Source organism: Brassica rapa, chromosome A04 (genome assembly GCF_000309985.2).
Source record: "Brassica rapa cultivar Chiifu-401-42 chromosome A04, CAAS_Brap_v3.01, whole genome shotgun sequence".
NCBI lineage: Eukaryota > Viridiplantae > Streptophyta > Magnoliopsida > Brassicales > Brassicaceae > Brassica > Brassica rapa.
Window position 1 is genome coordinate 6,390,386 of NC_024798.2, and position 14,130 is coordinate 6,404,515.

The 14,130-nt window shown below is 33.7% G+C and overlaps 2 protein-coding genes across 6 annotated transcripts; both read right to left on the reverse strand.

The window, feature by feature from the left end:
- Positions 1-2,971: 2,971 nt before the first annotated feature.
- On the reverse strand, positions 2,972-8,852 carry LOC103863691 (IMPACT family member in pol 5'region). 5 transcript variants are annotated; one of them, XM_033289977.1, is made up of 11 exons: positions 6,931-7,024; positions 6,664-6,826; positions 6,515-6,557; positions 6,355-6,437; positions 6,200-6,262; positions 6,031-6,106; positions 3,961-4,289; positions 3,768-3,883; positions 3,592-3,697; positions 3,431-3,484; positions 2,972-3,305 (listed from the first exon to the last, which is right to left on the reverse strand). In XM_033289977.1, the coding sequence occupies exons 7-11, from the start codon at positions 4,237-4,239 to the stop codon at positions 3,123-3,125; spliced, it is 738 nt and encodes a 245-aa protein (XP_033145868.1). In that variant the 5' UTR covers positions 4,240-4,289; positions 6,031-6,106; positions 6,200-6,262; positions 6,355-6,437; positions 6,515-6,557; positions 6,664-6,826; positions 6,931-7,024; the 3' UTR covers positions 2,972-3,122. The 5 variants fall into 5 exon arrangements, 3 of the variants coding, with proteins under 3 accessions (XP_033145868.1, XP_018513680.1, XP_009139691.1); XR_004457415.1 differs by lacking the exons at positions 2,972-3,305; positions 3,431-3,484; positions 3,592-3,697; positions 3,768-3,883; positions 3,961-4,289 and adding an exon at positions 5,664-5,941 and having other exon boundaries at positions 6,664-6,829; positions 6,931-8,852; XR_004457414.1 differs by lacking the exons at positions 2,972-3,305; positions 3,431-3,484; positions 3,592-3,697; positions 3,768-3,883; positions 3,961-4,289 and adding an exon at positions 5,664-5,941 and having other exon boundaries at positions 6,931-8,850.
- A 2,781-nt stretch (positions 8,853-11,633) lies between these two features.
- LOC103863692 (magnesium transporter MRS2-4-like) lies at positions 11,634-12,884 on the reverse strand. The gene is made up of 2 exons (XM_033289304.1): positions 12,767-12,884; positions 11,634-12,460 (listed from the first exon to the last, which is right to left on the reverse strand). Exons 1-2 carry the CDS (start codon positions 12,882-12,884, stop codon positions 11,634-11,636), a joined length of 945 nt encoding a protein of 314 aa, XP_033145195.1.
- Between the last annotated feature and the right edge of the window lie 1,246 nt (positions 12,885-14,130).

The following is a 14,130-nucleotide window of genomic DNA, read 5'->3' on the forward strand; positions in this document are numbered from 1 at the left end:
GCGCTTCAAAAGCGCGGGTTTTTAAATTGTACATAATTTTTAATATGAATTAGCATTTTAATTTTTTTTCCATTATTATGTTACAAATTCGTATTACATAGAAGAAGATATTTTTAAAAAAATATATATATAATTTATGAATTAGTTTATTTGAGATTTTGTTGTACATTATTATGTAATTCTCTCTTAAATCTAGGTATTTTATCCGAAACCAACCCGAAATCAGGTTTGGTTTGGGTCTAGGTCAAGGAAAAGTACCTATAGTGTATTTCTTTGGACCTGCGGGGCTTTGTTCGAGTACGGGTCCTATCCAAGACTTTATTGGGTAACAAAAGTACCCAAAATATTTTGTCATTAGGTATTTTTTGGATATTGTGAATATGTTTTTGTTTCAGATTTTCGGTTATAGTTTTGAGTTTCGAATAAAATTTCAAAATTTTAAAAAATATATTTTGGGTATGTGGATAAAGTTTAGGTATTTTTGGTTTTTATGGTCATGTTAATTTTTTGGATTTTTTTTGGATATTTGAATATTTTTAGGTAGTTTTGAGTTTTTGAATATTTTTCGTGTTTCTGGCATTTTTCTGGTACTTCGAGTTTTTCGGGTATTCAATACCTGAACGAATAACGATCCAGATCTGTTACGTACCTAAAATTACAGGTATCTGAATTATGGACCCGGATCCATCCAGACCTGAAATAAACGAACCTACCTGAGTCCAAACCAAAAAATATTATATACCTTGTTAGGGCCACATGTATGGACTCGTAAAATACGGACCGGAAAAGAACGATCCGTACTTGATCCAAAAATTCGAATGTCCAAGCCTACCCTCTTACATTATATTTTGTGTGCGCTTTATAAGAGTTACATTTGTTGAATTGGTTAAATTTAAGATTTGTTTAACAGATTTTTGGCTAATTTAATGATATAAAGTTATATGATTTTTAATATTTTTAAATTTATATTAAATAATAAAATTTAAGTTAACGTAATATATATAATTTTTGTAACAGATAGTTTTCTAAAGTACTTTTATCAATTTTGATTTTGTAAATATTTGATGTGTCTAAATATTGTAGGTTTATTAGTGAATTTTTTTTTTTTTGAAAATAGTTTTCATTTTAAGCATATGATTCGTAAAAGCGTTCTGATTTCTGTAAGATTTCATATTAATTCAACGTTTTTGTAACGTTAAGCTGAAAACTCGAAACAAATGTTTTTGGAAAGATCTTTGATTAAAGATTTAATATTTATGAAATTTTTGAGTCAAATGATATATCTTACTTTTGTTTAACAAAAGCGACAGGGAATACATGCATGACATATATAACTTGATTGCAGCTGATGTTATTGATTTAAAGTATTTTGTTATGTAATGTGTGGAAGTGAAAGATTTGATCATGCATGTTGATCATATTATTAACTTGATTGCAGCTGATGTTATTGATTTAAAGTATTTGTTATGTAGTTATGTGTGGATTTAAGTGAAAGATTTGATCAAAATTGTTTCATTTTTATGTTTAATATTTTTATTAAAATTATCATTTTATAATTATTATATTTGTGGATAAATATTCCATAGAAATAGCTATTTGTTAAGTTTTTAGAAAATCTAAAGTTTTTAGAAATTAAATTTTTTTGAAAGATTTCATTAATAGCCGGTGAGGATTTTCTTCTGATTTTCCTTTTCTGTTTCTCCTTCTTTGTCTTCCTCGGCTCCATCGCATATAACCTGTTTTCAATTGGACTGATAAGAAAATTTTTTGAAACAGAGTGACTCGTGATCTGACAACTCATTACAATAAGACATAATTGCCATGTTCTACCACATGACACTTATTATGTGTTGTAAAAATATGAAGCGGAAACTGCAAGATGATGACGACTCTCATAGTGTTGCAAATATAATCTTCAAAACTCAAATAAACATTCGACCAAAAAAAAATTTCACAGAAGCATGAATATTCCATGATGGTTCATCGAAACATTAAAAATATATACCCTCAGACTCACGTTTAAGACTTTAGTGTATATTAGAGGAATATTGTACGTAGGTAATGTAGAAAATAATAATCATAACACAGTACGTATATCTAAATGGGTGTGTTGACCAATTCTAGTCGAACATAGATTTTGGTTAATATAATAGGATTAAATTATTAATATTTGGTTGTATATAATAGGTTGGACCAAAATAAATAGGTCCAACAACTTTTTTAAGTAGATTTTTTTCAGAATGATTCCTTTTTAATAGTATAGATATATTAGTAAATTCGTACGATTGAATAACACTTGATCTGATATAGAATTTATGAATCATTAAATCATTAACACATGATTTTAATACAGGTTTAAAAATCATAGAACCAATAACGCTAAATTTAGTTAAGATTTTCAAATCCATTAAAATTCAAAAACCAATAATCCCTACTAAGTATTTTGAGAGTGTTTATTATGTAAATTAGGAAAAAATAACTAGGGCACAAAAACTCATTAGAACAACAACGATGTAATCGAGTTAACAAAAATGGATTATATTGATGATGTAACCGGTCTACAAGATTAACAATGAAACAAGAAAGAATAATGAACAAAGAGATCGATGTGTGTAGTGTGAGAACTCGATGTCAAGAGATATTTTTTATGTGTTTGCGATAGTTTATGAACATCCTAATCATTCCGTAACTCCCTCCACCACCTCCAACGTAGAGATGCGACATATCTTTAGCTGTTTACAAGAATTATTATTCTTGTCTTGCCACCGTTTTGTAACATACAGTTTACCTTGTGTCAGTTTGTAGTACACATAGAAATACAGTTACTTTTTCCTTATGCTCTTGTTCGGTGTCGTCGTCTTCCATGTTGTGGCTTTAATCGGCAAGTTTCTTTGGTACCAGTACAACTTTTTCTTATCATTTCAGTTTTTTTTTTCAACTTCCTTATGCTTATTTACTTGTGCAACGCAAATTAGAGTAAATTAGTAGGCTACCAATATACACAACATAACATATAGTTGAAACAAGTCATCATCTTGGCGAGGCATTCTTCAGTATGTTGTAAAGAACAAACCCAAAAAAATAGCTTTACTTTTTGGCTGTAACAATTAGTGGCTAATGTTTTAACCGAGTTGGTTACCAATTGCTAGGTTTTTGAAAAAGACAAGGTCTCGTTTGCAGTTTGATTTGATAGCATCCTCTAATTTATCAACCTGGTCAAAATCAACCTTGAAGGAAACCATCGTGGTACCATCTTTACCAGTATCATAGTCTTCCTTGATGTCTTCAGCCTGGCATGACTGCAGCTGTGACACACACACACGTGTATATATATAGAGAGATCAATCCATGACCACACTGGCAACGCACAATCTCTCAACATGTATAAGAAAAATCAAAAGATTAATTAAGATGGATATCAGAAAGTAACCTGATTGTAAACAACACCTAAAAGATCAAATGTAACCTCGACTCCCATTTGAACCTGCATAAACGAATGGATCTGTTAAAAAAAAACAGGGAGAAACGAAATGTGCATAATTAAGCAAGAACATCATACAACACAATATGGGAAAAAGACTTTAGTTTTACTTTAGACTTGAAAAGACAAGTCGAAGCAGTTTTCAAGCAATCAGAGGTAACACCACCATATGCTCTAACAAGACCTCCAGTGCCGAGTTTGATGCCCCCAAAATACCTAAAACACACACATTACACGAATCGATGACCAAGTTTCTATTAAGATTTAACAAATGGCAAAAACCCACCTAATGACAACAACCATAACTCTGTCTAATCCAGATGAACAAATTGCAGAGAGCATGGGCTTTCCTGCTGTGCCCGATGGCTCACCATCATCACTAGATCGATGTTGATCACCAACCTAGAGAAAATAATAAAATGGAAACTTATAAGCCCATTCAAAAATCCGATTTTGGTAATGTTATTTAATCGAATCACCTTATAAGCCCAGCAGTTGTGCGTAGCGCGAGGATCTCGGACCTGGGAGAGGAACAGTTGTGCCGACTGCTCGCTGGAGATAGGACCGGCGATTGCGATGAATTTGCTCTTCTTAATCTCTTTCTCTAAGGATACGATTTCTTTGATGGTCGTGAAGGCGGTACCAGAGGAATCCGAAGTCATCGAGCTCTTCGTGGATAGCAGATAAGCGGCGGGGATTCGCCGGCGAATTAACACAGCGACGGTGCTTGCAGCAGTTACTGGTAAGCGCACCAACATCTGATTGGTCCCCCTTTTCACGACTTCCTCCGTCCCTATAGCTTCTTTATCTATTCCATTAACCGGGCCCAGTATCAAGCCCATGCGAAATGTTCTAGATTTTCACTCATCTATCTTATTAAAAATGTACAGTTTACTTGATGTTTAATAGATAGACTAGGTGACCGGTCCGCACCCTGTGCGGACATAAGAACATGACCGGTTCATACCCTGTGTTTCCTCTCGGTCCGCACCTCACGAGAGGGAACACAGTAAGGTCAGTACGAAGAGGCATATATTGTGTGTATGTATAATTGCAATGTTACAAAATATTTTGTGTGTTTACGAAGATACTTTCATTCAAAAAATAGAATAATTAGTGTATAGTTTTAGAAGTAACAGATTTTATATTATCATTAATTAGAATTGTATTGTATATGTATCGTAATTCTTTATTTTAGGTGAATAATATTATTTTTTCATAAATAATAAACAAACATTTATGTAGACATATTAAAAGAAAATATAATAAAAATCAAAATATTATCCATAAATAATATAAATTATGAAGTACATTTTTCGATAAAGAAAGCAAATTCAATTAGAAACCTGCAAAAAATTAAATAAATTTTGTAAGCAATTTGACGGGTTAACATTATTTGATAGATTTATAAATTTCTAAATTTTATTGAACATGAAATAATATTAAATTGACATACCGTCATCGGTCTCCTAACTCATCACAACCCATCTAGCAAATACAAAAAATAAATAATTGTAACAGTTTATATATTTTAAATTTTGTATTTGAAAAAAAAATAGATTAAAATTACGTACCGTGACTACGGAATATTCTGAAAAACTTGTTTGTAGACAACATTCAATGTTTTTGTCTGCGGTTTTCCTTCTTTACCAGTTATTAGGATTTTTAATCTAGATCTCGACTTAACTCTTGAAAGTGCAACATTGCCTTATATTTTGTAAGCATTTTATAAATTATGATAAATTTAATCTTTAAACAACAATAAATAATTTATAAATAATATTAATAAACATTTTTGAATTTTGTAATATTTAAAATAGTTATTATATAATTATATTCGAACACAATTCATCAAGTAGAGTATAAAACTATTATAATTATCTTATATAAAATTTCGTTCATTGTATTTTATAGTTTATAAATATTAAAAGTAATAAATAAAACATTATTAATCTTTCTATAATTTTGAGAATTAGTTTCCATAAATTGTTATTTTGTAATATTCGTTAGATTATATGGCAAGTGATGTTAAATGATTTTAGACTTATCTTAAATTAAAAATTAAATATAATTGACCAATCAAATTATAACAATTTCTTGAAACTTCACCTATGAACCCCAATCTGCGATAGATCAGTCCACGAGATTCACAAAAAAAAAATCTAAATCTCTTACAGGTTGGGTTACTTAAACGTAGATTTGGCTTTTGCTTATTTAATTTTTGAAAAAAAATCTAAATCTCTTACAGGTTGGGTTACTGAAACATGGTTTGGTAAAACTTCACCTATTTTGGCTTATTTGCAATTTAATATGCTAACTTATTTTATGTTATGCCTCTCTCTTTTTGTTTTACCTTTTGCTTATTTAATTTGATAATTACTACTATGATTTGATAATAATAAATAGTAGTAATTCATTAATCATTTTTTTACCAGACGTTAGAATCTCATTCAATCTAGCCTGCATATATAGTCCAATTATAGTGAAATCAATCTTGTTGATTGACTGATACACACACTTCAAAAAATGACTCAAGTCATGGGACAAACCTTGGCAGCTTCCATTTCAATGCTGGCAGTATCAAAACCATCCAACATGGAAGAATCCTTGCTAACCAAAGAAACCCTAAGAAGCAAGAAAGATAAAAAGACATTATTAGTAAACACATGATGACATTGCAAATTAAGCACCAGCAATATAATATTAAGAAGGAAAAACCAGGATTGGCGACAACTGTCCTTCTAGGTCAAGAAGGCCTTTAGCAAAAGCAGTTGCAGACATCTGGTCAATATATGCAAACCAATTCAAACATTTTTTTTCCAACACATATGCTTAATTATCTTTAGTAGTATCAATGTAAAAGGTGTACGTACCTGAACACGTCCTTCGTCAGAGCTGTAAATTTTAAGGTCATGACGGTATGTACTATGGAGAAGAAGCAAACCAGTCCCTTCACCTGAAAAAGCATGTAATTTAAGGTCATTTCATCGGTGAAATACTCCAAAATAAAAGTAACAGATCAGGGGGCCTTACATGGATACAAATTATATCGGAAGAATCTACCAAGCTCTTCTGCCTGCATGCAGATGAAGCAAATATCAATAAGTTAAACAATTTTTCCATATTTGGAAAACATATATATATATAACAATGACAAATTAAATGGTAGAGTATGTAAACACCTGTTTTCTACCAGCGTGAGTTAGAACACCACCGTTTTTAAGAATCATAAGGGCCTCTACAGGTCTTTCTTCTTCGCCTTCACCATCCCACTTCAGCGGCTTCAGTTGAACCTTCCTGTATATCCCTGAGAAATTTCCTCTCTGTGCCATTCCAAAAGGTTCTCTGCTGTGAGAAAATGACCTCATGAATTAAATAAAAAAAAGCATAATGCTAGCTTACTTATAAGATAGTATATTCAACAAAAAAATGATATAAGATAGTATTACTTGTCCCCTGGTCACATTTATGTATTATATACATAGATCTTTTGATCCTTCCTGCATATTCAACACAAACCCTTCACCAACTGAAGCATGAATTCTTGTCCTCTAGTCACAAAAATTATAAGAGTTTTATAAACGCAGAATAAGTATATAAATGATGCTTCTAAAAAAATGCAATTTGTGTGATGTATAGTTACTTCTTTATCAACAACCACCATTTCAATGGTGTTTCCTGATTCTTTGTTATAGTTTCTCCACAAGCGAACAATCCTAACTTCAATACGCGACGTATTTTTACGGGGTTTTAATTCTCTCACATAAGAAACAATATTTTTTTGGCTCGCACCATTGTCATTGTTCTTGTAAGAGCTGAATGTTTGTATTTTAAGCATTCGGGCTTCTCATATATATATATATATATTAAGCCGATTTATTTATCATATTAATGACCCCTAATAAAGATTGAAATCGTTTAAAGAAAGATATTAATTGTGTATTTTCATAAATTGATTTGCATATGATATGATTTTAACTTGCGCAAGTAATGTAATAAATATGATAACAACCGGCACAAGCAATTGATTCGAATAATAAGAAAAGTTATTAATATGCAAATTAGTTAACAATCTTGCGCAAGTTATCTAATTATTATCCCCAAATCGAATAAATATATGGGCTTAACATCTATCGACAATATATTTGGGCTTTTCTAAATAGGCTATTCACATTTTTTCTCATAATTAAGAAGACCAAACTTGAAAATCCGAAAACCAACAGAACGGAAACCGCAAGGAATGAAACCGACTGACTAAATTAGTAATGTGAAGCTCTAAATCGTGCTGCAATTAGCGATGCAACAGACTATCGGAATTAGTAATGTGAAGCTCAAAATCGTGCTAATGAAACAAAAACCAAACTTGAAAATCTCAAGAGAGGACTGTCTAAATGCTTGTTGAGTTATTAAGGAGAAGATAATCTTACAGTCATTCTTCAGACACTGAAGTCGAATTACCGATTGTTGTAAATGTCAGTTGTCTCTTCTTGTTCCATTAGTATACAGTCCGCAAAATACATCTCTGGTCGTGGCAATGGTCTTGTTTAAGAGAATCAAGAACTCAACAGCAAGAAGGTTTATCAGTCAATTATATACAAAGATTTAAAATGTTAATAAGCAGATCGTAGTTTATAGCTTAACATATGTCGAATCCAATCAGTGAAATCCAAAAATCTTTGTATCATAGCTTAAAAGTCGAATCCAATCAGAGAAACCAAAAATTATTCGCCTTATAGCTTAAAAGTCGAATCCAATCAGAGAAACCAAAAAAACTGTAAATTCGAGAGTATCGACAAACTTCACCTCGTCTGGTTGTCGCTTCAATTGTCTTCATCGGTTTGAAACCATATCTCCCTTCAATTGATACGCGATTGAAAAAAAAAAAAAAAACTTCACGACATACGGCGTTTTCAAATCCGCGGAGGAGAGTGAAAAAAATAAATGAAAAAGAAAAATTCCAAAAAATCAGCCAATAGAATTATAGGAATTTTCCTGAGAAGCTCTATATGAGTGTCACGTCAGCAGAAATCACTAAAGTGACTTCTCTTTTAATGTATATGGGGATATTTATCATTGCTCATTATTACCATCATTTTAAAATAAAATTAAACCAGCTTAATCTTATTAAAATGAAGTACAGTTATAAATTAACCTTTACTTAATGTTTAATAGGTAAAAATTTGAGCAATTCTCATAAATAGACAATTTTCAAGTTTTGATCACAAAAATAGACCACAAGAAGGAAAATGACCAAAATGTTTCATTTAATAGGTAAAATGACACTAATACCCTAGATATATAAAAATAAAATAAAAAATAATAATAATAATAATAATAATAATATTTTTATATAGTTTTAGATTATGTTTTCAAATTTGAACTTTTTATAATTTTTTTAAAAAATTTTATTTTGAATTTATTTCAAATTTTCTTTTTGTAATTCAAAAATACTTTTTGAAACTATTTTTAAAATTTTCATTTTGAAATTTTTAATATTTATTCTCTATTTTATAAAATTTTAAACCTCAAACCCAAGTCCCTACCCCTTAACTCTAAACTTTAAGGTTTGGATTAGTTAACCTTAAGAGTATAAATGTATATTTACATCTTTAATAAAACATTTTGGTCATTTTGATTCTTAAAGTCTAGATTTGTGATAGAAATTTTTTTATTGCTATCATAGGGTATTTCCCTAAAAAATTATCGTTGCTCATTATTAGCATCATTTTAACATATTAAACAAGCTTAATTAAATTTACGTAATCAACCAAATTTAATATGTTTCATAATAACTTCCCTATTTTTAATCAACAACATTTACTAAAATGAATAATGTTCTTAATACATTCCCTACTTTTAAGCAACAACATTTACAAAATGATAGCAATCTAACCACGTAAAAGATATTTGCAAATCACAGTTTACTTACCTAAATATACGAATATACCTTTTTACCTGCATTTTTATCATATGCTATTATAGTTTGTTAGTATGTGTGGTTATTGGAGGATTAAGTTAGGTCTTCCATATACCGCTCATAAGAAGTTTGGACATAAGCTCAATTTATTGCAAGGATACATTATGTTGGAACTACAGAAAGAATTGCCAGTATATAGTTAAGTCTTGATATTTGGTAGCTCAAAACTTATTAAATTTTGAGGAAGTGCTAGAGTCAGTATCACCAAGCTCCAAACCTTTGCTTGGAAGGTAAAAGCGCCTAAAAAGATATGTCATCTTATATGGCAATTGATAACAGATCATGTTGTTGTTACGAGGAACTTAGTACGGCGTAATATGAGGTGCGATAATTATTGTCCACGAAGTAGAGAACCAGAAGAATCTGTAACTCATGCCATATTCGAATGTCCACCAGCCCTCCAGGCTTTGTCTTTATCAGCGACTCCAACAAGTCCATATATCTTCCCAAAGCCAAGTATCTATTGTAATATGGACTACCTATTTTAGAGAAAGAACAACATTGTCGAACCTGAATTAGACAGGGATCCTTATCCATGGATAATATGGTATATTTGGAAGGTCCGAAATGACAAATTCTTTAGGGGGATAGACAGTGATCCGATGGAGTTAGTTCGGTATGCGCAGAGAGTGAATGTCAAGCCTGGTTTAATGCAAACGAGATGGTATCACCCATGGTACAAGACCACATCACTGAGGAAACTCAAGTCTTAAGCTTGAACAATATTTGCATGATAGAGATGGATCATGGAAATCCACATCACAATTCAGCGGTTGTGGATGTGCATGGTTGGACAGCTTTGAGAAGCCTCAACTTATGGGGACACGAAACCACCTTCAAAGCGAATCACCCTTGCATCTAGAAGTAGAAGTATTGCGATAGACGATGGAGAATATGCTTCAATATTCGACATGCCAGAGCTTTGGGACAGATTGTAACGAGCTGATCGTTATGATCAAGGAGCCCTATACATGGCCAAGTTTTACTACATAACTATAGAGGATTGAGACCTTGCAGATATGCTTCTCGGACTTCAAAATCACCTATGTTCCACGAGCGCAAAATCAGATTACATACTCTTTTAGCTAAGACTGCTAGGTCTTTTCATAGAGAGCTTTATTTTATTGGTTGTTCTATTTCGGTCTGGTTACCCAGACCACATCTAGTTTGAGTAATAGAATATTGTTCGTTGTCAAAAAAAAAAAATCTAGATCTTTTTTTTATGACCGAGCAGATCTCTTATCTTAGCTAAATAAAAATGTAAAACAACCATTAACAATAAATGGAACAGCCACGTCCACGACCTCTTCCACGCCACGCCACGTCTGTGGCACCTGGTGGAAGCGTTTTTGATACCAGTAGCATCGAAACAAATGGTTTATAAAAATATTTAAACAAATACACATGCGGATGCGCGAATCAAACTCTAATTAATAAGTTAAATGATGACAAACAAATCGTGGCTATTTTTTAAATTTTATACAATACCCCGTTCCGTAGATCCAAGCTCACGGGATGTCACATAAAAGTCAATTTTTTGTGACAACCCGTCCCGTAGACTCCACCTGTCCAATGGACCCCAGACTGCCCCTACAAAGCATCGAGCTCAATCCTTCATTAATGAGCCCTCACTAACTCCATAATTAAATTGCTGGTGTGTTTGGCGTTTATCGAACCCAAGACCTTATCCTTTGACAATATTTCTACAGGACAAGTTGTCGTCAGTTGACCTGCAAATCAATTGGTGACAACTTATCATGTGAGAATGTTGTTAAAAAGTGAGCTTTTGGGTTCGACGAATGCCAAGCGCACGAACAACCTAATTGTTGATGCAGGACCAACCTAAAGTCCATTAGACGGATAGGGTCCACGGGACGTGTTTTCAGAAACAAATCGACTTTTAAGATAGCAAAACACATGATTGGGTGTTCTAATAATAAACAACCAAACGGGGAGACAAGTAAAAAGATAAAAGAAATCAATAATAAGAAGAACAAAATGTAATAGGAAAAGATCCCTAACTAAAAAATTGTACGACCTTTGAATTTATTTGGTCAAATTATTCGCACCGTTGGTAGGACTCCACGGTGGGATTAATTCGCTCAAATCAAAGTTGGGAGACTTCAAAAAAGAATATGTGGTCCTGGGGATTTGGGTAGTGATTATGAGTTATGATCAAAGCAGCTTCTTCCACCCAGCCTTGCCAAAGGTAACCACGAAAAGCACAATGCACATCACAAAAACATCCAACACCAAGTAACCAAAGACGCCATTTGTGCTGTACAGCGGAATCGGTATGTTCATTCCGAATAAGCTGACGACTAATGTCCCTGCAGATATTGCAAAAGAAGCTCTATTTATCATCAGCTTAAACACAAGCAAGCGGTTACGTTTATCTTTCTGTTTTATCTTCACGTAGTCTTCTGTGTCGTCAATGTATTTCCTCATTGTATGGAGCTTGTTCCGCGTTCCCTCCACTTGTATCAAATATGCTTCCAGCAACATCTCCAGATCCTCCACGTCCTCTTGCTGGCTCTGGATGACTTTCCTTGTTAAGTAGAACTCTGCCATGTCTTTATCATCATCTAATAAATGTTCAATTTCATCTTTCACCTTTTGTACACTGGCTATTAAGCATGTGAAATTACTTTTCAAGCTTCGTACGATGCTAAGATTCTCCGTGGTGACTTTCTCAATTAGTTCAGCAAGAACAGACAAAGCTTCTGTCTCCAAGGATGTAACTCTGGTATCAAAGAAAGAGCAGACAACCTCGAATGCACTCTCGAGGACCTGAAATTCAAATGGAAGCTCACTCTGAAAGCCCTCTTCAGCTTCTTGCGAAGATTGTATACCTTCCGGTACATTCCTCTGAGGAAACTGTTTCTTTAGTTGGTCAATGAGGGAAAGTACTTGAGGGCGGAGAGGATCCAGCAGCAACACTTCGTTTGCGGTAACTATCGCCTTGATGTTCTCTAAATTGACAATAATAGATTTCTCCCTGCCTGCAGATGGAAATATAAATTGAGCTATGTTGTTTCTTAATTCCCAACAAGTCAGGAAAAAAAAATTCACTAAACTATTCGAAAATATTACCGAGAATGTTCGAAGAGCTGGAGAAAAGAGGGCCACGAATCTGTCAAGAAACCTAGAGAAGTATGAAAGAGTTTCTTGTATTGATAATGTCAATGACCACAAGTATATATACATACGAGTAAACCTAGTTCTAGAGTATCTTTACATAATCATACTATAGAAATATTTACATAACCGTCAGATACGAATATATTCTCCGTATATATCTGTAATACCCCCCTCAAGTTGGAGAGTGAAGATCAAGAACTCCCAATTTGGGTAAAAATTCGTCAAACTCTTTACGCCCGAGAGGTTTAGTAAATATGTCAGCAAGCTAATCATGCGTAGAGACATGTTTAGTAGCGATGAAACCTTTGACAATCTCATCTCGAATAAAATGACAATCGTTTTCCACATGCTTCGTACGCTCGTGAAAAACTGGATTAGCTGCTAAGTAGATGGCAGACTTGCTGTCACAATGCAACGAAATAGGAGAGTGAAACTTGATGCCGAAAGATTCAAGCAGGTTACGAAACCCCATAAGTTCTTGAACCGTATATGACATCGCTCGATATTCAGCTTCGCAGCTAGAACGAGAAACACAATCTTGTTTCTGAGTCTTCCATGAAATAGGTGAACCTCCCATCGTAATGAACCAACCAGTAAGCGACCTTCGAGAAGTGGGACAGCCAGACCAATCGGAATCACACCAGTATGTGCTCGAAGTAGAATGCCTTGTCCCGGATTTCCTTTTAAATAACGTACAACCCTTAGAGCTGCTTCCCAATGAGCGAGTTTGGGTTTCTTCATAAACTGAGCAAGAGTGTGTACAGAGTAAGCTAGATCAGGACGAGTAACAGACAAATAGACAAGTTGACCAACTAGCCGACGGTAAGCCCCCACATTAAGGAAATCTGGTCCTTTGTCTAAAGGCAAACGATGATTCTGTTCAACTGGAAAAGCAACTGGTTTCGCAGCGAGGAGACCAGCTTCTTCAATAATGCCCAAAGCGTATTTCCGTTGACAAAGGTAGAGGCCAGTCGGATTACGAGCAAGTTCAATACCAAGAAAATACTTGGAAACACCCAAATCTTTCATATGAAAACACTGATTCATGTAAGCCTTAAAAGAGGCTAAGAGAGACGAGTTGCTCGCTGAAACAACAAGATCGTCGACGTAGACAAGGACTTGAATGTATTCAGTGCCTCTATCCATGGTAAATAAGGAGTAATCCGAGCGGGACTGATCAAAACCATAAGTGCGTAAGGAGGAGGAAAGCTTCTCAAACCAGCAACGCAGAGCCTGCTTCAACCCATAGAGAGACTTGTGTAATTTACAGACTTTATTCTTGTCTGAGCCAGTAAAACCCGGAGATGGACGCATGTAAACTTCTTCTTTCAAATCTCCATGGAGGAAAGCATTATGAACATCCATCTGATGAACTTCCCAATTTCGAGAAACAGCTATCTGTAAGAAAATACGTACTGTTGTCATCCGTGCAACAGGAGCAAATGTTTATTCATAGTCATCTCCCTCAACTTGATTGTTTCCAAGAACCACAAGTCGCGACTTTCGACGTTCTAAGGTGCCGTCAGCTCGA

Bases quoted from the DNA above. Each gene is read 5' to 3' on its own strand.
- LOC103863691 (XM_009141443.3), bottom strand. From the start codon at position 4,323: ATGGGCTTGATACTGGGCCCGGTTAATGGAATAGATAAAGAAGCTATA. The intron at 3,884-3,960 runs GTGATTCGATTA...TATTTTCTCTAG, and splicing joins ACAACTGCTGGGCTTATAAG to GTTGGTGATCAACATCGATC. The intron at 3,306-3,430 runs GTTACTTTCTGA...TGTGTGTCACAG, and splicing joins TAGGTGTTGTTTACAATCAG to CTGCAGTCATGCCAGGCTGA.
- LOC103863692 (XM_033289304.1), bottom strand. From the start codon at position 12,884: ATGTCTCTACGCATGATTAGCTTGCTGACATATTTACTAAACCTCTCG. The intron at 12,461-12,766 runs GTATTACAGATA...TTCCATCTGCAG, and splicing joins CACTCTCCAACTTGAGGGGG to GCAGGGAGAAATCTATTATT.